Source organism: Oryctolagus cuniculus, chromosome 3, assembly GCF_964237555.1.
Source record: "Oryctolagus cuniculus chromosome 3, mOryCun1.1, whole genome shotgun sequence".
NCBI classification, from domain to species: Eukaryota; Metazoa; Chordata; class Mammalia; order Lagomorpha; family Leporidae; genus Oryctolagus; species Oryctolagus cuniculus.
In genome coordinates, this window is record NC_091434.1 from 149,199,579 (window position 1) to 149,222,099 (window position 22,521).

The 22,521-nt window shown below is 35.9% G+C and overlaps 1 protein-coding gene across 1 annotated transcript in view; it reads right to left on the bottom strand.

The window, feature by feature from the left end:
- The window catches only part of PPP1R3A (protein phosphatase 1 regulatory subunit 3A), a 39,304-nt gene extending 29,095 nt beyond the window's left edge, over window positions 1–10,209 (bottom strand). Inside the window, 1 exon segment of the mRNA NM_001082303.1 lies at window positions 9,410–10,209. Within this exon segment, the coding sequence (NP_001075772.1) occupies window positions 9,410–10,197 (788 nt within the window). The 5' untranslated portion in view covers window positions 10,198–10,209.
- Between the last annotated feature and the right edge of the window lie 12,312 nt (window positions 10,210–22,521).

Genomic DNA, 22,521 nt, shown 5'->3' on the forward strand with positions numbered 1-22,521 from the left:
ATTTCCTATCAATGCAGAAGCTGAAGAACATAAAGCTGTATTATCAATGTTTATCATGTTAACCAAAATCTATACCTCAACCTTGAGGTCACTGGTATAGAATCAACCATACAACAGAATATGGAATCAACCAACATGTCCATCATTAGATGAATGGATAAAGAAAATGTAGTATATATACACATTAGAATATTATTCAGCTATAAAAAAGAATAGAATTCCACTATATACAGCAAAGTGGATGCAACTATAGGACAAAATGTTGAGAGAAATAATCCAGACACAGAACAACAAATACTCCATATACTCCCTTTTATAGAGCAGCTAACACTGAAAAATAAATAAACAAATAAAGCAACAAAAATGACATGTCTGTGTGTATCAGTATTGCTGCAAAAGTAGTTTTTTCAAACTTTTCTGTATGTGTTTGTCAGACCAACAGTTAAGAATGTCATATTACTATTGATTTAATGATGTGCAATTGCTTTAAAAGTTACTATGTAAGAGTGAAATGTTTATCTTTTCAGTTGATTATTATTTATAGCCTTTGCCTATATTTCTATTGAACTAGGCTCTTTTTCTTTGTTGGATTCTTTATTTAATAGAGCATTAAGCCTTTGTAATGTAAGTTAAAAAATATGTTATCTCAAAAATTAAAGATGGGAAGGAAGGGAGGAAGGTAGCAAGGAAGACAGGAAGAGGGAGGGAATATCATATTCTTAATTTGTATCTATCTGTGATCTACACTGAATCTTTTCTTTGTATTAAGATCATATTAATTTGGCCCGGGAAGGCAGTGGAGGATGGCCCAAGTGCTTGGGCCCTGCACCCGCATGGGAGACCAGGAGGAAGCACCCGGCTCCTGGCTTTGGATTGGCGCAGTGTGCTGGATGCAGCACGCTGGCCGTAGCGGCCATTTCGGGGGTGAACCAATGGAAGGAAGATCTTTCTCTCTGTCTCTCTCTCTCACTATCTAACTCTGCCTGTCAAAAAAAAAGAAAGATCATATTAACATAAAAAAGTAAGAAAAAATTTCATCAAAAAATACGTTACTCTATGCCAAAAAGAAATATAAGGCCTTGTGAAATGTAAAAAATAATTTCAAATATATTTTAAAATATGTATAGTTGTACTAAAATATATACTATATTAAGCCAATATATTTAAAATATATATGCATATATATGTCCATGTTTACATCCAAATTGGAATCTCTTAACATAGGATTGTTAAACCCCGTAAGTTATTGACGCATCGATACTGCTCTTTAATAGCTGCAGAAGCCAGTGTATGAAACACGAGAGGTCAAAAGCAAACTCGGCAGTATCAGTAATAGAAATAGGAAACCTGTTGGACTAAATAAATTTTATTATTATAAGATTTGTTAACAAATACCTGAAACTATAATAACTGCCATTGTCTAAAATCTTGACTTGTTTTGCCAGTTATCATTAAATGAAACATTACTAACACAGATAATATAAACGGCAAGCCAAAATATGAACTATCTGAAGAATGTCTTAAATATATGTATTACATACACATGCATACACTCAACAGACACCAAAGAGATTCAGGTTAAACAGAAAGCACACACATATACATGCATGTATTTTTTCAACAGAAAAAGCGGTGCATCAAGAATGGAGTGTAGTTGGAGGTATTACATGGGTATCCGTGTTTAATTTCCTAAATAAGTTATCAATTGAATTGGATGTACCAGTCCTCTACCTATATTCATTGACTAGATGAAATAGCTCTTAAAATTGTACACACACACACAGTCAAGAAATTAATTATATATTCATATGATTTCTGCTAGTAGATATAATATTAGCCTTTTCTACAAAAGGCTATATTTAAGCACATTTAAGTTTTAGCTAATCTCTTGATTTTAACAAATTTATTCAAAAATCTCTTTTTGACATCTTGTAAATTAGCTTGTAGAATTACATTCTTTGAAGAAATTTCGTTATAAAATTAAGTATCTTGAAAATACTCTATTATTCTTAATTATTCAGCATTTAAAATGTTGTCAAGAATCCTACAGCAGTCTTTTTTTTTTTTTTTTTGATAGGATTGAAGAATCAATTTTCCTTTATCATGTGGTGGTGCAAAGTACAGAATGCTTTAAAGCAGAGGAATGGGGACCAGGGTTGAGACATAATGGGTTAAGCTGCCTTCTGTCATCCATATGGACCCTGGTTTGAGTCCTGGCTGGTCTACTTGTGATCCAGCTACCTACTAATGCACCCAGAAAAGCAGCAGAGGAGGGCCCAAGTGCTTGGGCCACTTACCCACATGGGAGACCTGGAAAAAGCTCTTGGCTCCTAGCTTTAGCCTGGCCCAGCCCTGGCATTGCAGCCATTTGGGGAGTGAACCAACAAATGGACGACCTCTCCCTCTGCTTCTCTCTCTCTCTCTTTCTCTAGCCCCCTCCCTCTGTAACTCTGCCTTTCAAATAAAATAAAAATAAATCTTAAAATCTTGGGGCGAGGGCTGTGGCATAGCAGGTAAAACCACTGCCTGCAGTGCCGGCACTCCATAAGGGTGCCAGTGAGGGTCCCAGCTGCTACACTTCCAATCCAGCTCTCTGCTATGGCCTGGGAAAGCAGTTGAAGATGGCCCAAGCCCTTGGGTCCCTGCATCGGCATGGGAGACTCGGAAGACACTCATGGCTCCTGACTTCGGATGGGTGCAGATCCAGCTGTTGTGGCCAATTTGGAAATGAACCAGTGAATGGAAGACTCCCCACCCCTCTGCATCTTCTTCTCTCTCTGTGTAACTCTGACTTTCAAATAAATAAATAAATCTTTAAAAAAAAAAACCCTTAAAATCTTAAAAAAAACACAGAAGAATGACTGAAACACAATTGTACATAGCATATATTTTAGAAGAAAATCATTACATAAATAAATCATTGTAAAAATAAAAGAGTATGATACAGTCAATTGTATACAGCCAATTCAGTTATTTAGTTCGAAAGAATTGTCATAAGAATAATTTTATTAAGAAAAATATGTTATGATTTATTTTAAAAATACTTCATACCATATTTATAAAACAGTGATGTACCAAAGTTTTTCATAGTTACTAGTATTTGAAAATCATTTTTCCTATAGAAGTGTAATTGTTATTCTCCCAAGTTGATACCCAAAAGTTTATTGAACGCATTACACAGCTAATTTTGACACTGTTCTTATTAGTTTGGGTCCTGGCAACAGGAAAGATAGTGAAGGGAGCAAGCATTCCTGCATCAACCCTGGGCAAAAAGCTAAATCATCCAATATGGTAAAATGTGGACTTTCTCACCAGTGCCATCAACACTAACATTTTGAATATCTAAAAATGCCAGCAACTAGGTTACATGATTATGTATGTTAGCTAACGTATTTATTATAGCGGGACTCCCAAGTAAAAATTATTGTTCTTATTTTACTCCTGATTAAATTGGATGCAAAATATGATTTATTCAACTTCCCAAAACTTAATAATTAGAATTAAAGCTTGGAGTTTCATTGCTTTAAAGCTCTTGCCATTTCCATTCTCATGTGCTGTTTTAGAGATCTATTCTCACCCCCATACATATATACTCCAGATCTTCAAAGTCCTCATACTTTATAGATCCCTTAACACAGATACACACTCAAGTTGGCCTTGTGCTCTCTGCTTCTGAAAATCATCCATTTCCATTGTCAATTCAAATCCAAAGCCTCTCTGTGCAACTGACCTCAATGGGTCCAAGATGTAGATGGGCCCTGCTCTCCTGGAGGGCTTCAGGTGGGGAAGTTAGCCTACCAACGGATCTACATTTAAGGGGAGGGGAAGGGAGATAATGTATATTTACACGTGTACACACACACATAGAGATTTCAAGCAAGGTTACAAAATGAAATGCTAGAGTATAGAGGACCATTAAAGTCTGACAGGACATTGGACAATCAGGCCCACCTCAAGTGTCTGCCCTTGAGATCACTTCCCTTACATTATTGCTGTTGTGGTTTGGGCTGCAAACTTGGAACAGGGACAAGAGTCACAGCCAGCAGAATCAGAGAAGGTGAAAACCAAGTCAGCCATGTCACTCTGGTGCCTTCGTTTTTTGGCTGGAGTATTTTTGGCCCAGAGTTCGTTGGCCTTGCCCTGCTTTACAGGTTGCAGATGGGCTTCAGGTGGGGAAGTTAGCCTACCAACGGATCTGTTCCAGACATGGTTTCCACAGTGGTTCTTTTCAGCTTGGGCTGCAGAGAAATCCTGATTGGTGAGAACCTCTCGTGCCTCTTCTCTTAGAAAAGTTTCAAAATCACTTTGGGAAAATCTAGGCTTGTGGAGGTGTGGATTTCCACAAGACCATGAAGCACGATGCCCTGGTAGATCTCCAAGGGAACCTGAAGCTAGTTGGCTCTCCGTTGTCAACCAGCTGGCTGGGTCCTTTGATGGACCCAGTGCATCTGTGTTTTATGTTTCTATTGAGCCTTGCCAGAGGTCTCTCCCCCTAAACAAACACAGCTTCCACAATTAGGGTGCACTCACAATGAGGTAGCTTTGGAATGAATTAGGTCCCAAAGGCCACATGGAGCTATTTACACCTCTTTGAGCTATTTCTAGAACTCCAGATTATATTGTACATTTAAACAAAAGAAGTCTCACAATCCAATGGCTCTGATGAGAACATGCGACTCGGGCCTATCTTATCTTATGCCCCATTTTCCCAATGCTTAATGATTTTGCCATCCTGAAAGGTAAATTATCCGTATTCTTCAAATCATGCTTTAGAAAAGATTTCACTCTCTCCCATTCCTGAATGTGCTTCTATTCCTTAGGTACAAAAATTGAGGACTAATTGGTTTTCTCCTTTGGCATTAATGTTATTCAGAACTTCAGATCCTTTACCTGGCCAAATTATAAATACCATCCAATACCTATACCATGCTGTTTCTTTCCTTAAAATAATAAATTGGTTTTGCTTAATAAAAATGCAAGACAAAGTGAAGGCAATCTGTGTACTCTATAGTGAGGAGCAGAGCATTAGCAGGTAAAAGTGGGAAAGGAAAAAAAAAAAAACACAAAGGCACTGAGAAGGCCACTTCTATAGCCAGTACTCAAGGTCAGTTACAGATTTTAGCTGGAAAAACTACAATATAAGTAGTTCTGATTTCACTTCCATTGCATACCCTGAGGTTCTGAGCCTGGATGTGGTGCCTTCTCTCTCCAACATTGCTCTTTACCCTGTTAGGCCTTTTCCTTTGGGACCTCCTCTCCTTGTCTTCACAGGACCCCTGTCTCCATGATTCTCAGTGGCACATTGCCACCTAAAAACACAGGACTGACACATGGGTCCTTGTTCAATGCTTGTAAAATGAACTTTGAAGCTGATCAAGGAAACCTATGATGTCTGAAGAAATACAGGTCTATAGAATTAAGAAACAAGTTAGTTGAATGAGATTTGATCATGAAAATGCCAATTATGATAGTTAGCCATTGATGACTATTTTATATGTGTCCAACTCTTTAGTGGGAGATTTAAAGATACCATCTTGTATTAATTTAGTTAAATCATCACAAGACCAGGCATCATGACCCTATATTACAAGTGAACAATTTGAGGCTTTGAGAAGTAGCACATCCGTAGCCACAAAGCTACTGAGCATGTGTTTTATTGGAGTTAATATGTATGCCTGTTCTATGCCAAAATTAATGCTATCTGTTTGCCCCTTCCAGAATTATCCTTCACCATTTCACCTATCATGTGTGGAAATTTTAACAATCACTAAGTTCTATTCCAGCTTTAAGATTTCAGATATAAGGTGACATATATCTGAAGAAAATTTACAGTTTAATTAATTTTTCTTGCTGATTAAAATCCTGCAAGAGAAAAAGGAATGGTACTCCAAAACTGACATTTATGAGCCCTGAAAGGAAAGAGGAGAGAGACATTGAGGGAGCTCTAGCCTCACTTATAATTGTTCAGAAATACTTTAAGCTAGAGATAACATTGTCTTTTTACAAAAGTTAACATTTTATAATGGATAACATATGATGTGTCAGACACTATAGCCAACTTCTCTAGTTACTACCACACGTAAATTTCAAACAACCCCAAGATATAGTGCCTTTAATATCCCCAACTAGTAGATAAGGAAACTAAGTATAACTTACAAAAGTTCACACAGCCAGTATATGGTGGAACTTTGACTCAAACTCAAATGTGTTCAAATCTGAAGCCCATAATTTTAACTTGGAGTTTACAGTGCATTCTCTTTTTAGCTATGTATCTATGTACACTTAATGTGGTTTGTAAGTCATTCTGTCATAGATTTTTAAATAAAATGCATGGGGCATAGATCAGAATTCTGCTTAGTTTGTTTGCTAACACATACCCCGGTGCCCCGGTGCTGTATACGTGAAACTTAACAAGTATCCCTGATGTAGGACTTGTAGTGCAATTAAATACCTTTGGATCACTCTTAGTCACATGTCTATGAGTTATAAACTCTGCTTTCATCTTCCTCTAGATATTTCTTTCAGCCCAAAGTGGATGGTCAAGGACAACCCACATCAATTACAAGATGTACGAACTCTGATCCAAGAAAAATCTCCATAGAGAAAACGTACTGCTTGGGTGGGTGAAATCCTTCCTGACTCAATGCGTTCCCACAATTTATGGGATTACTGACACTTTGAGAAGACAACATTTTCAGGATTCTGATAGCAAATTACATTTGGTAGTAAGAGGAACTGAAGTTATAGGTCCCTTTCTGCACTAGGACAGCCTAATTCTCATTTTGCCTCTGACTTATACTGCATATTATTATTAATCTACTTGCACATATGAGGCAAAAATTCACATCGATTTCTCTTCTGTGTTTATCTTCTAAAAGAAATCACTTCCAAATTAGCCTACACAGGCAGTGTGAAAATGATCAAAAAAGAAAAAAAAAAACTTTTGGATTGTATAACTATTTGGAGAGAGGAGGATTTTTTGGAAGCTATATTTTTTGATCAAATAAGTATTCATTTTTATTTTAGCCAAGTACACGTTTTGTAAAATAACATTAATAAGATGTGCTATTTTTCCCTAACCAAATTCTTCACAATGAAATCCAACTGCAATATTCATTTAGAAATTTGATAATGCTCTCTTGTGTGAGTTTTAGGAATATTTGAAACCCCATTGCATATAAATTATATCATGGAAAAGCTGTATAAATATTCTATTATGGCACATGCTGTTCTAAGGATCTGTCAGGATTTCCTTTATACACTCCATTTTGAGTGGTATATAAATCAGATGTAAAAATTCATGTTGGACTGAAACTCAGCACAAAAAGCCTCCTCCAGAGGTGCACACTTTTTTCAAAATGTGGTTTGAATTATGTTGGTCATTTTTAAGTTATAGAAGTGCAGAAAATATATTTGTGGTTTTGAAGGAGAGAAATTTTTTCCATTTTTATAACTCATTAGGAAACTTTACAGGCCTTTAGACCATTTTGTGGTTTAGTTCTTCTCAGGTTTTTCCCCAAAGCGATATTAAAACTTGAATGGTGTCCGCTGTGAATCCAATGATTACAGTTCTGAATACAAATGTGTATGTGGATATATATAGCCATACAGTTCTTCAGCCAGGAGAAGCTCCAATAATATTGTGACGGAGGAGAAGTTTGGGCCCATCAGTGACCCATTCCTTGCTCTTGATATCAAGTTAAGTTTGGTCTATCAAAGAACCCTCTTATCTAAGGCATGCTTAAGCATGCATCGCTTGTAATTTTAAAGCTGTGTCTTTAACTTGCGGAAAAATCCATTGCTACTTTTATGAGATCTTTAATAACAAAGCATGGCTTTTTCTAAATTCTGTTTGGTCTAACCTATAGAGCAAGTTGCAGCATATTTGTAGATAGTCACTGACAAGGATCTCAATTGGGATATTTTTAATATATATGTGATTATGACTATAAATTAGTTTTTCAAATAGTGTTGAACTTATTTTGTCTGTGTAGCTAATATGTTTCTGTGATTTCATAAACGTCTAAGTTATTACCTTGGTATATATAAGGATGATTATATTATTTCTCTTAATAACCCCAGTTAAAATCTGAGACCATTTTGATTTTGACCAAGAAATTTGGCATAATTCACACAATCAACTAAGCTAATCTTTCAAACAACTTTAATGGAAAATAAAAATACAAATGTTTTATATGTTTGAATTTCTTCCACCTATGCTATACTTAGTTCATTAATGTATTGAAATAGCACATGTAATAGCAATTATTTTTCATTTTATGCATTAAAACATATAGCATAAAGCATAAAGAGGTTAAAATGTTCCAATGTCATATCTTGAATTTTTTCACTAAATATAGTTCATAAAGTTAGAATGTAGGTGTCTTGATTCTTAATACAGTTCTCTTCTCATCACTGTATACTGTTCTGGTGTAGTTACTAATATCTCTGGGTTTAGAAATGACTAGGAGAGACCACTCAGAAGACAATCAAACATTTGCGCCCCGGCTGGTGGAGCACTGTGGACTTTCCCTTTGGGACATGGTGAGGAACAGAAGGGCTCTGACTGTTTCTGAATGTTTTATCTACTAACCTAGTATCATGGAAATTAGCCAGTTCTGAACTACAGCTGAATGCCAATATTTTTATTTTTCATATTAGCAGGAGAGTAGGGTTACTAATGAGGGGGTCACATCCCAAATCTCTAATCTATGTAGTGAATACACATATGTCTATTTGGGCCTTTGTTTTATTTTGCTCCATTTGCATTTACTAAATTATACTAATTTGTGTTCTATAATGCTGAATTTGGCTATAATTGCAAATTTTTTTGAAATTCATATACTGCTCACATATTTATGTATCTCTGTTTATCTTTAAGGCCACATCTCTTATGACTTAACTTAATATGTGCCACTACAAACATTCCTGGTAGATTTTAGTGAGTTTTTAAGAAGTTCCTCGAAGCTTTTGTAGGAAGTCAACAAATTTCTGAGCATTAGACACATATTGAAATAAGGTTTTATGCTAATGAAAAGTATTTTGAAGCATGAACATTAAAAAGATATTAGAAATAAACATACTTTAAATGTCAAAACAGATTTTATGTGTGAGAATCTATTGTTTGAACCTAAGCAATTTATAACTCATTAGGCAAGAAATACATACATTGTAGCTCCCCACCATCTATTACATTATACTCATATTTTCCTCACATTTGCAGAAGAGATAACACACTGTTAGAATTTGCAGTGCATTGACCTTGATAAAGTCTGACACCATTGTTTCTGACATAGCATGCAGTATATTTTTAAATAGAATGGCTATTTTTTACAAGATGTGAAATACAGATGCCTTATGAAAAGCTTTTCAGATTATGAATTGTAAAGAATGAAACATATATCCTCACCTTGATTTTACCTTCAAGCAGCCTTTTTTTTGTTTACTAGGAGCTTCTTCCAATGGTTTTCCAGGCTCTGGCTCAGGTTCCTTCTTTTGACAAACCAATGTATAATTTGTGCCATTATTATTTGACCAAAATGTACCAACAGAAGTTTCGTAACGTATACAAAACTCAACTTTACTGCCATCTTTTTGATAAGGAGGAACCAATGAAATCTTGAAGGAGAACTGATCGGTTTCACCATCACACGAGTTAGGAACATATTCTGCCAAAATGTCATAATGGGTTTGCCAGTCATCTAAGGACATTCTCACATATACTAACTTCTCAAAAGAAATATTCAAAACTCGAATAATACCCTTCATACTTGTAGAACCAGGAACATATTCAGTTGACTCCAGCATTGCTTTCTGAACTTGTAGTTGTTGCATAAGATCTTCCTTTGAGGCAGGCAAGTCAAACAGTGGAGATAAAACATATTCTTCTGTCTGGAAAGCATCCTTTCCTAATTCAAAGGTGGTGGACACACTCGGTAATTCCCAGGTATCAAACTCTTTCACAGACACAAGATTGAATCCAAAGTTGTCAGCAAACGAAACTCTTCTGCCACCTGAGGATGCGGTGTGCACGTAGACCTCTTCAGAAGATTCAGAACCTCGTCTGCTCGGTTGAGGGGAGAAGCCAGGTTTGAAAATAGCTTTAACTTCTTCATCTTCACAAAGAGAATCAGACAAATTAGGAACTTCTAAAAAATTATCTTTGCTGTTCTGACCAGGTACTTCAGAAGGCTCCATTGGGCTCTCTGGTATCAAATAAGGGAGAACTGTACAACTAGTAGAGGCTGATATTTGAGATACTGAGGCTTAAACTAAGTCTAGTGTTACAGTTGACATTGCAAAAAGGAGTCAGATCTATAAATAGGCCCACTGGCGTGTAAACTATGCTAGCTTGCCTCCAAAGGCCTTTAATATGATAGCAACTATGCTACTCTCGCCAGTATGTTTCAGATTTAACTCTCAGTTTTTCAAGTTGTATTTGTTTATGACCTGGGTTCCAAAGAGATACTTTCGAATAACTTTTTTGTGTTAAAAATTTTAAACAAACCTTCAGACTAAAAACATTAATTAATTTATAGGAAAATGAAAAAAAAAATCCTGAAGCAGTTTTTACAAGAAAACTTAGACTTCTTATCAAAATACTGAATATCCCCTTTGAGCTAAATCAATCCTGGAGCAAGCAATGACAACAGGAGAGGATGAGAACAGTCATAGAACTGGAGAGATCCAGAGCCTACCAATAATGATAGCTCCCATTTTGGGGGGCTTCTAATGTAAAATGTTTACACAAAATGTTAGATAGAGGTGCTAAAAATTATGGGGAAGATAACATGATTTAGATGGAGAACATATCATTTGGAATAAACTGTTAAGAGAAGGCACAATGTAGACACGTAAGATTAGAATGAGGTAGATTTCCCAGGTAGTCAAAATAACTCAAGCCAAGTCTTCAAATGAATATTTAATCAGATTTATTATTTACATTAGTTCCTGGAAAAATACACACATGTCATGTGCTATTGACTTGAAAATATAAGTAGGCAAAAATGAGCCTGGATGAGAGTAGAACATTCACTTAGAATAAAATTTTCATCTTTGGCTAATTGCCAAACCAGAGGTCTCCTGTAGATTTTATAGCTTCTTTAGATTCTCACATGCTTTTTGTGTCAATTTGAAGCTCATGGCAATTTGGAAAAAACCTGTTCAAAATTTGAAATGCACATATTCTTTGGCCAAGAAATGCCTTAGATAAAAAGAAATCCTATCAATGTGGAAAAATAGCAAAGATAAACATAAATATATGTTCATGCAGAATTTTTTACTTACAAATATATCTCTAGAAACTAAATGTCAATCAACAAGGGACTGGATAAATGATGTTGCACTTTTGAAATAGAATGTTTAGAGTCATTAAAAAGGACAACTAGCATTGTGTTTGATATAGATAGATAACCAAGATAAATGACTAAATGGAAAAAAGAAAATGTACACAAATATGTGCATAGAGTATTCCTGGAAATATATATAAGAAAATGATAGCAATACTTACCTCTAACCCAGAGGTTGCAGGTTGCAGGGAAAGGGGGCTCTTAATTTATTTCATTTTATAGTCTTCTGTACTGTTTGATATGTTAGACCTTATCATTGTATGTGTTAAAATATCTATAAATTAATTTAAAACTAGAGTCAGATATTTAGCCTTGCAGTTAAGATGTCAATTAGAATACCACACCCAAGCATTCTGTCCCTGGCTCTGACTCTGGCTCTGGCTCTTTACTCCATCTTCCTAATAATGTGAACCCTGGGAGGCAGCAGTGGTGGCTCAAGTAGTGGAGTTCCTGCCACCCACCTAGGAGATCTGTATGGAGTTCCTGGGTCCCAGCTTCAGCCTCATCCTGGCACCACTTGGGGAGCAAACCAGAAGATGAGAGCTCACTCTCTGTCTTTCTTTCTCTCTGTCATAATTGCTTTACAAATTAAATAGAAAGTAAATTTTTAAAATATAAAGTCTGAAAGGTGACTAATTTTTTTTAAAAAAGAGAGCTCCAGACCATTGCTTCTTTCAAATGACAACTTCATAAATATGTTATAACTTACTCAATAATTTGCTTTGTGTAAAGTAGTAAACAAATTATATTCCAATATGCGAAATAAGTGATGTCTATAAAGATAAGGAAATAAATTATATAAGCTTTTTCTGATCCACCCAGCTAAAATGAGTGTTGACCACATGGATTCTTTGAGAATAGGAAATGGCTGTGGAAATAGCTATTCTTTGCGTTCTTGACATCATAAGTAGAAATAAGGCAAGGTACCTAAAATATATCATTACCTACTCAAGGAAATTAGTAACAAAGTACTTGATAAAAGTAATGTATATAGTCATGTCAGTGATAGAATAGTGAAAATTTGGGATGCAGTACTAGACTAAAGTATTTTAACTAGCTAGTGGTTTTGAGTCTATATCCTGGCTCTGTCACTTGCTGGTTGGATGACCTTCTGAATGCTGCTCAAACTTTCTGACCATAACTTTCCTTAATTGTTAAAATGCAATACTGGGACTGGCGCTGTGGTGCAGTGGGTTAATGCCCTGGCCTGAAGTGCTGGCCAGTTCAAGTCCTGGCTGCTCCTCTTCCAATCCGTCTCTCTGTTGTAGCCTGGGAAAGCAGTAGAAGATGGCCCAGGTCCTTGGGCCCCTGCACCCATGTGGGAGACCCATAAGATGCTCCTGGCTCCTGGCTCCGGATCAGCTCAGCTCCGTCTGTTGTGGCCATCTGGAGTGTGAGCCAGCGGATGGAAGACCTTTCTCTCTGTCTCTACCTCTCTGTAGCTCTTTCAAATAAAGAAAATAATTATTTTTTAAAAAATCAAATAAAATGTAATATTAACCATTAAGTAGAATATTTTAAATATATCTATCACAAAGCCTACAGTAATTGTAGCAATCACATTTATTCCCACATGTCTTTATAAAAGCTATTTCTAAGGTACAATAGATAGATGATTTGCTAGATAAACAGATAGATGAATAAACTCTAAAGAAATCCCTACATATAACATTAATAAATGATTTGTAATGTTTCTTTTGTTTTGCTTTTTAAAGGCTATTGTATGTAACACACATCTTTACAAAACATGAAATAGCTCTACATTAGAAAATGGTCCTGTTATTTGATCTAAACTTTTAGCTTTTAAATATGCCTCTTTACACAGAGCACTGTTCCCTTGATTTGTAGTAATCACTGTCTTTCTTTTGGAGTTTATAACCTTCACATAATTGTAGACAATTGACATATCCCCCCTTAGTCACCACTTAGCTAAAGCAGAACGATTTCATCCTTTTAATCCCTTCTCACATGTCAATCCTCCAGTGCTTTTTATCAATTTGTTACTCCTCCATGAACTCCTTCCAGCCTTTCTTTATTTTTCTATTAATGAGTTGCCCCAAGGTGACGGCAATATCACAGATCAAGTCTCGGGAGCATGGGAAAACACACTTGCAGGCTCAGTTTTGTGCCTTGGTGTTTGCATTTAGTTAAAATTCTCATTTCCTTGCTTCACTTCTGTATCATAGATCAAACCAGCATTCTATTTTCTCATTCGACTGTTGCCTCTACTGCAACCGGGCTATAAACACAATTTTACTCAACTGATTAAGATTACTGGTTTTAGCAAACTGAGAACTTTTTTTTTTTCAAAAGCTACAGTTCAAGTCTTCACCCATTCTACTATTTTTTGTGTTAAGCAAAGAAATCCTTTAAAGTTACCTTTTCCATAAAAACAGTGTCAGTCAGGATCCCAGTATTTAGGAAGTAGATGGCACATACAAATAATATAATTCTGGGGTGGGGGAGTTATTCACAAGTTTATTTATGAAGTACAAATGCAGAAAAGCCACAAGGACTAGTGTGACAGACTGAGGCCAATGACAACAGAGCTGTTACCATTCCTCAGAGTCAGGGAATAGAGAAATTATCAAAACTTGGAAGTAAGTCATGCCGTAAAAAATTTACAGGTTGGAAACCCGGTCAAGGAACAAAAAACACCTTGCCAGGTGTGATCCAGAAGCAATAATACATACAAAAGGATTCATTCTTCCTCTTTCACTAATATCCCACCAGGATCGGCCAGAGGCCATGGGGACCTAGCTCACTCAAATCCTGGAGCAGAGAACAGGGTGCAAAAAGGAAAGAAGGGTAATGGGCAAATTTGAAGTAGCAAACAGAAAATATCAGAGATTAGACCATATATATGTGATATGCATTTACATAACATATTTGTTACTTAATTACCATTCTCTAATATAATCTGTACACATATATACATATATATTGACATACTTATATAACTTAAAATATGTGTGCATGTCCCTGTTTATATGTAATCCATCTCATTGTCAACTGAATTTCTTTTACCTGATCTTTCATTGTCACTGAGTTTTGCAAAAAAAGTCAAAATGTTTAAGGTCTGTAGGCTCTTAGTTGGTGGAAATTACAAATAAGAAAGAAGTTTATCAACAAATGTGTAAGAAATAAATTATCTTCTTTGATATTAGTCATAACTTTACATTTCTTTCCCTAATTAGCTTAGTTCTTTGCAACCTAAACTCCAGAAACATGAAAAAAGAGTATGTGGAAGAGTGATTCTTAATGAAATATGTGTCAAAATCACTGTAAGTGTTCAAACTGCATAGGCACAGATGCACTATCTGATCTACAGAATAATTCTGGCACACAGATCTGGTGAAACTTCACAGTCAGTTGGCCTGTTGGATGTGCAGTAAGTCACTGGCATTCTAGATATGGAAACAATGATAGCTATCATACCTGAAGCATATATGCTCTTTTTACCATGGATACTATAAAATATTTTAAAGATTTATTGATTTATTTGAAAGGCAGAGTTATAGAGAAAGAGAGGGAGGGAGAGAGAGAGAAAGAATATCTTTCTTCCACTGGTTCACTCTCCAAATAGCCACAATGGCTAGAGCTGAGCTGATCCCAAGCCAAGAACCAGGAGCTTCTTCCAGGTCTCCCATGTGGGAGCAAGGGCCCAAGCACTTGGACCATTTTCTGCTGTTTTCTCAGGCGTATTAGCGGGGAGCTAGATGAGAAGTGGAACAGCTGAGAGTACCCATATGGGGTGCTGGCACTGCAGGCAGCTGCTTTACCCACTACACCACAGTGCTGGCCCCAACTATAAAACATCTTTACCAAAAAAAATGGCATTATGAGGCTGGCACTCTGCCTACACTATCAGCATCCCATATAGGTGCTGGTTCAAGTCCCAGCTACTCCACTGCTAATCCAACTCCCTGCTAATGGCTTGGGAAAATCAGCAGAGGATGGTCCAAGTACTCGGGCCCCTGCATCCACGTGGGACTCCCGGATGAAACTCCTAGCTCCTGGCTTAGGTCTGACACAGGCCTGGCCTTTGCAGCCATTTGGCAAGTGAACCAGTAGATGGAAGATTCTCTCTCTCTCTCTCTCTCTCTCTCTCTCTCTCGATCTCTCTCCTTGGCTCTGTATCTCTGCCTTTCAAATAATTAAATAAATCATTTTTTTTAATGGAACTAAAGTTCAGTAGAATTGTAGAGCAGCAGAACTTTTAAAGACAATTAGCAACCCTCAAGTCTAGTATTTTCACATAAAAATCCTCCAGAACAGCAAAAGACCTTATAATTCAGGAAGAGTGTGGACTTGAACTCAGTTCTCTCTTGCTTTCAGTCTTGTATTCTCTACATTAAATGACACATATGCCATCATTTTGTTTTAGAATTCATAATTAACAAATTAATCAATCTTTGAAAATAGTCATTAAAATTCATTTGTTCTAGATTTAGTTTATTTTCTTAATCAATTAACTTTGGTGAACTTTTTCTTTTCCATTTGATGAAAGCTCTCCAGGGGGGTCCTGACAATTTTTCTTTGTGACAAGGTCTTTCCACTCTTTTCAACCTATGCCCCTTTTGATGAATATAATATCCTATACTGTACTTTCTCTCCCTCAGAGACTCTGCTGTATTTCTGTTTGGGAATGACTGATCTAAGTTATAAAAATTAATTATGTAATCTCTTTAGAGCTAATATATCTTCTTTGCATTTTAAAAGACAATTACTTAAGGGACACACTTCAGATATAATATGAGATACAAATTTCTTCATCAGATGAAAATTATTGAAAAAAATCTTTCAGAATTGTTCACAATAGAGCATGCACAGATAAGTCAGTAGAAAGTATAGGCGTTTCCAGGTAAAGGTAAATCATTTATTTATTTATTTGAAAAGGAGAGAGAGAAAGAAAAAGAGATATAGAGACAGAGATTCTCTATCTGATGGTTCACTCTCCAAGTACCCACAACAACTGGAGCTGAACCAGACCAGCACCTGGAGCCAGGATACCAATCTGGGTCTTTACTGTGGGTAACAGGGACTCACACACTTGGACCATCACTTGCTGCTTCTCAGCGTGCACAATAACAGGACACTAGTCAGAAGCAGATCTGTGCTGCAAACCCAGGCACTCCAATATGGGCTTGCAGTTGTCCCAAGTTGTGCTTTATCACTGAGCCAAATGCCCACCAGTGGCAAACTTCCTTGGAACATTTAATGATTCAGTATATATCATGTTATTACAGAAGAGTTTTGCCATTGAGGGCAGCATTAGAGAAAAACTAATATAATACTCAAGCACCAAATGCTTACTTCATATGGACTGTTAACATTTTATTTTATTCCTATTTATGCACATATTATATGGACTGTTAAATTCCTTTGGCCAAAATAAAGGTACATCAATATAAAGCAGAGTTATAGCAATGTAGAGGTCTGGTGATGCCTAGCATATAAACACGAGTTCTATGACATGGAAGGAAATTGAAATCTGCATTGTCAATAGGGTTCTTACTGTGAATTGTGAGTGTTGCAAGTGTTATCAATAAAAGGAAAACGCATTATAAACTTAATATATATATATATGTCATCTGATAATATCTTTTAAATTGTTTGTTGACCCATAAAATACATACTCACAGTATGTACTTATAGATATTAAAGGTATAGCCAATCACACTGTATTATGAGTAAGGAGGCCAGAATTCTATAGTCATGTTTATCATGAAGAAACTGTATGACCTGGGAAACCACTCAACTGTTAGCCAAAATGTGTGGATTTTAATTGTGATCTCTTCAAAACCGAAACGTTTGTAAATACAACAAAATTGTCATTTAATTGTAAAGCAAATCTCTATTGGCATTTTACTCCATGTCAGGCACTGTGTTAGCAACTAAGTCTGCAAAAATAAATATAAGATAGAGAATCTGTTCTCACCTAGTGGAGAGGTACGCAACAATGGGAATTCTCCATTGTGATGTATGTCGCTTCCTTGTCCTTGCAGTCTTACTCATCCATTTCAGTATCTTGGGAATAACCCTTATAAGCTTGATTTCATGGATTCTTCCCATATGCTTCTCATTATCATGTTAGATTAGATTTTCCTTTTAAAGGCAGATTTTTTAAGTGCTTTATCAGCAGCCAGGGCCTATCTGTCCCCATTTCAAATAACTTTGGACTCTAAATCCTGCAAAAATATTGACTCTTGTAGCTGCTATTTACTTTGTTAATTGTATTAAGTATTCAACTGCAGGGACTCCAGTGTTAGAAATCTAACCAACAATGCTCTGGTAATTTTTCACCTGACCCTTTGACTTAAGGTGATGGTATCAGTCAAGAAAGAGTTTGAAGTCCAAGCCAGAATGCAATATCCCTTGGTATGATATAGCTTGCCTGAAATCACTGCTTTATCGAATTAAGGAAAAGAAAATTCAAGGATTTTTCTATTAATATTAATATAAATTATCAAAATATTGTTTTAAATTCTAACATAATACTTGAAATTATAACCTCTAATAAATTTTAGACTGCTTATTTGGATTCATTTTTGGACACATTCGTGGTTTTTATTTTATTCATATGTTTCAAATTATTTAATTGGGAGAAGTTTGATAAAGTATGGGTGTTTAAAATAAAATATACCTGTTTCCTTTTTTTTTAGCTGATTGATCTTGGTCATTTTATGAATGAGTACAATCATGCTTGATTTATTTAGTCGTTGTGAGGATTAAACTAGAACATGTCTGCAGGCCATTGTTGATAGTGACAAATCAATTAAAAGCATTTTAAAAACTGTTTTATTGTTATTCTTGCAATATTGTTGATTTTGTTAACATACGTCTGTTATTGAGAGACAACACGGCTGTGGAGTTTGAGAACACAGTGTCTGGAGATGTACTGCATATCTGTAATCCTGCTGCTACTGTTTATTAGCTGAGTGGCCAGAGGTCATTGCTTTGCCTTTTTGTGCATTTATTTCCCCATCTGTGAAGCAGGACTAATAGGAGTTCCTACCTGAAATGGTGATAAGAAGGATCAATTGCGTTAATTCATTAAAAGCTTTTGAAACAATGAGATTATAAATATCAGTTCAAATTACGATGATTAAAAATTTATAAAGAAGTGGCAGACATTTGGTACAATGGTTATCTTACCACTTGAGATGGTAAAATCCCACATCAGAATGCCTAGGATCAAGTCTCATCTCTACTTCTGATCCAGCTTCCTGCTAATACACACCCTTAGAGACAACAGGTGATGGCTCAAATAATTGGGTCCCTGCCAGCCACACAGCAGACCTGATTCAGTTCCTGGCTCCTGGCTTAGGTATGGTCCAGCCCCAGCTATCCCAGGCATTTGGAGAGTGAATTAACAAATGGAAGATCTCTTTCAGTTTTTCTGTCTCTCTCTTTTCCTTTGAAACAAATAACATTAATTAATTAAAATTCACAAGGAAAAAGATAATTTTAATCACATCTAGTGCAGCCATTGTGTATTTTTTTGTGAAAAAACCCATGAGAAAAAATATCTGTTGCATCTGCAATTATATCCTCATGCACTCCACATTATGTAATTGAAAGGATGGATGAATGAATGAATGAATGGGTGGTAGGTAGAATGAATGAATTTCACATATGTCTTCATCTTCCTAGTATTCTATTAATGATATCTTTTGTTGCAATTTCTGTAATTCTATAGTAAAAATGCATGGTTATAATATAAGAAACTGAAGTAGCTAACAAATCATCACAAATGATTATTTACATGTGGAAAATGTACCAAATTCTCCATCTGTCAAAATATTTTATTAAATTGAACACTGTATTCTTTGTTCTGGCCATATAGTTTCCACGGTAAACAGAGTAAATACTAATGATTGCAATTGGTGATTCTCTATTATGTATAAATCTAAACAAGAGCAGAAGAAAACAGTTGCTTTAGTTGTTTCTTACTTTGTTCTACAGGTGTATGTCTTTTCTCACCATCACTCTAGTTGCAAATGTCTTGCAAATGTTTTCCTTCCTCCCCATTCCATACTAGTACTTCCTTGGTGTCATTGAAGTCAATAAATAATACTAGATGAAACAACATAAGGTGTGGGGGAAATAAAATTTGATTTTGGAAAATTAAGAGTTTGTAGGATTTTATTATGGGAGCATGCATAACTAGCATGAAAAAATTACATTTTTGCCACTTTGCTTATGGTGTGGTAAGTAAGATATGTGACTTAACTTTTTGTGGCTCTTCTGTCATTTAAGTTATTTAATATGGGTAAAAAATCAGCAATAACTGGGTTTCTCCAAAAGTTTCAAAGATTTTGCATGTGCTTTAGGCAAGTGCCTGGCACAGTTTTGGATGGTAAGGAATACTTAATGTCTCTGCAGCAATTTAAAGAATCAGCTAAATTTACCATGCAAGGAAGGATGCCTAGCAATGTTTAACGATCGGTAACACACTGCTATTTATTTTGATTACTTTATCAGGTCAGAGGTTTGTAATTTGGGATTGAAGTTTGCAATCAACAGGGTTTGTAGAAGGAAAACAGTTCGAAAATCCTCCAAAATTTTGTTAAAGTTTTCCATGTCTATATTATACCATAAAATGTATATAAAAATTGTATCTTAGGTTCCAAAATTTAAAGAATATATAAGTGATTATTGTTACTGGTCTCTGAAAATAATTATTTGACCATCAAAAGGAGTCGATCTAATGAATTAAATGCAAAATATATGCCAGTCTGTTCTTTTATGCACCTAAAATTTTAGTTTATCCGAAACTGAATCAGTATTTACTATAAAAATGTGTTTTTATGTAAAGTGAAAATACATGACAATGTTTATATGAATACATATACACATTATGAATATCTAATATGAATATTTAGGTGAGGAATAAATAGAACTTGCTTATTTTTTCATAAGGCACTTCCTGGTACAGTGAATAGATAAATTTAGCATCATCCTAAATTTTTCTATGGCAACTTATCTTTCACCAATAGAGTCATCAATTATCTCTAAATTATTTTGGGTTTTCCTTAAGAAGACAGCAAATTTTTTTTAAAAAATCAAGAAATAATCTTGCTTATACCAGTGACTTAGTCATAAATTTTTTTAAATACTAAAACATAAAGTGGTTGAAAATAGAAATGCAAGTACATTTTTGTTAAGTGGAATCAGAAAATTTAAATGATTTTCTGACTCATGAACAGTTTGGCAAATCATGTGATATAACCAGGAGTTTGTACTGTGTGGCTACAAGTTAACATTATATTGTCCTAGAGTTGAAAATTGCTTGGAAGTCATTTTGTCCAAGATCTACCCTTGAAAGACTCCCGTTTAAGATATATTGATAGGAATGCTTCAATCTTCAGCTTGGATGCATCCATTTCTAGAAAATCACTGTTACATAGAGCAGAATATTTTATCTTGGAAAAATTCAATGGAAAGCTTTTATTTATTTATTTATTTATTTATTTATTTTGACAGGCAGAGTGGACAGTGAGAGAGAGAGAGAGACAGAGAGAAAGGTCTTCCTTTTGCCGTTGGTTCACCCTCCAATGGCCGCCAAGGCCAGCGCGCTGTGGCCGGTGCACTGCGTTGATCCAAAGCCAGGAGCCAGGTGCTTCTCCTGGTCTCCCATGGGGTGCAGGGCCCAAGCACTTGGGCCATCCTCCACTGCCTTCCCGGGCCATAGCAGAGAGCTGGACTGGAAGAGGGGCAACCGGGACAGAATCCGGTGCCCCGACTGGGACTAGAACCTGGTGTGCCGGCGCCGCAGGCAGAGGAGTAGCCTATTGAGCCATGGCGCCGGCCCGGAAAGCTTTTATTTTGTGCTACATTTTGATTCACATTACTTTATTCATTTTTGTTTTAGAATAAACATTTGATATTCTCTTGAGTTTATTTGTCAATGAAGCATCCATAAAAATTTATTGTGCTGACTGAAGTAAAAGTTTTTAAATAGTATGTTCATAGGAAAGAGCTCATAAATCATAACTATGCAACTCAGTGAATTTTTTTCCAATGTGAACTTAAGCCATCAAACCCCAAGATACTTCAAAATACACATTACCATCACTCCAGGAAAAAATATGGCCCAATAGCTACCTCTAAAGGTAACTACTATCTTTACATCCATAATAAATAGAAAATATTAGTTTTATCGGTTTTTCTACTTAATATAAGTTGAATCACTCTTTGGTGTCTAGCTTCTTGTTACTTTTTATGAGATCCATCTATAAAATAGATCATAACATTCATTCTGCTGGTAATAGACATCTGTTTTTTGTTTGTTGTATTTCTTAGTTTGAATCACCCCAAAGACAGTTTAATTTATAGAAATATGTGTTTCTTTCAGGATTGTGCCAAGGTGTGAATTTGCCAGATCATGAATTTGTGTGCATTCAGCTTTAGTAGATTCCATCAAACGTTTCCTGATGTGGCAGAACAATTTTACAAACCCAAACAGCAATGTTTTAGAATTGGAGTTGCTTCATATGCTTGTAAGCAGTTGATATTGTTGGATTTTTAGTTGTCACTCTGCTAAGTGTATTATGGTTCTTCCTTGTGATTCCCAACTTGAGTTTTCCTGGTGTCTAACAAAGTTAAGTACCTTTTCATTTTTTGGCCTTTCGGATGTCTCTTAGCAAAGTGAACATTCATCTCAGATGATAGATGGTAGATAATTCAGTTTAAGTCATGAATACATGTGTGTACAGCAGTCTGTGTATTATTTCATCCATTATGTGACTTCCTTTCATCTTCTCTTATTGTAATGTCTTTTGATAAATAGTATTTATTTTATTTTTAATAGTGAAAAGCATATATTTAGAATTAGCCAGCTGGACTCAGTTCAGATGACCCCAATTTTGTTGGCAATATCCAAAGCATCATAATCAGGAGCCAGCTGAACATATGCCTTCTCCTCTCCGTCTGGTCTGACTTCATCTGGTGTTGACTTCGGCCACAGCAATGTCATAGAGTTCCTTCACCGCTTGTTTGATCTGGTGCTTATTGGCCTTGACATCCACAATGAACACCAGTGTGATGTTGTCTTCTATCTTCTTCATGGCAGACTCAGTGGACGGGGGAACCTGATGATGGCATGGTGGTCAAGTTTTTTCTCCGGCGGGGTGGGGTGGTGCTCTTCCACGGATATTTTGGTTCCTGT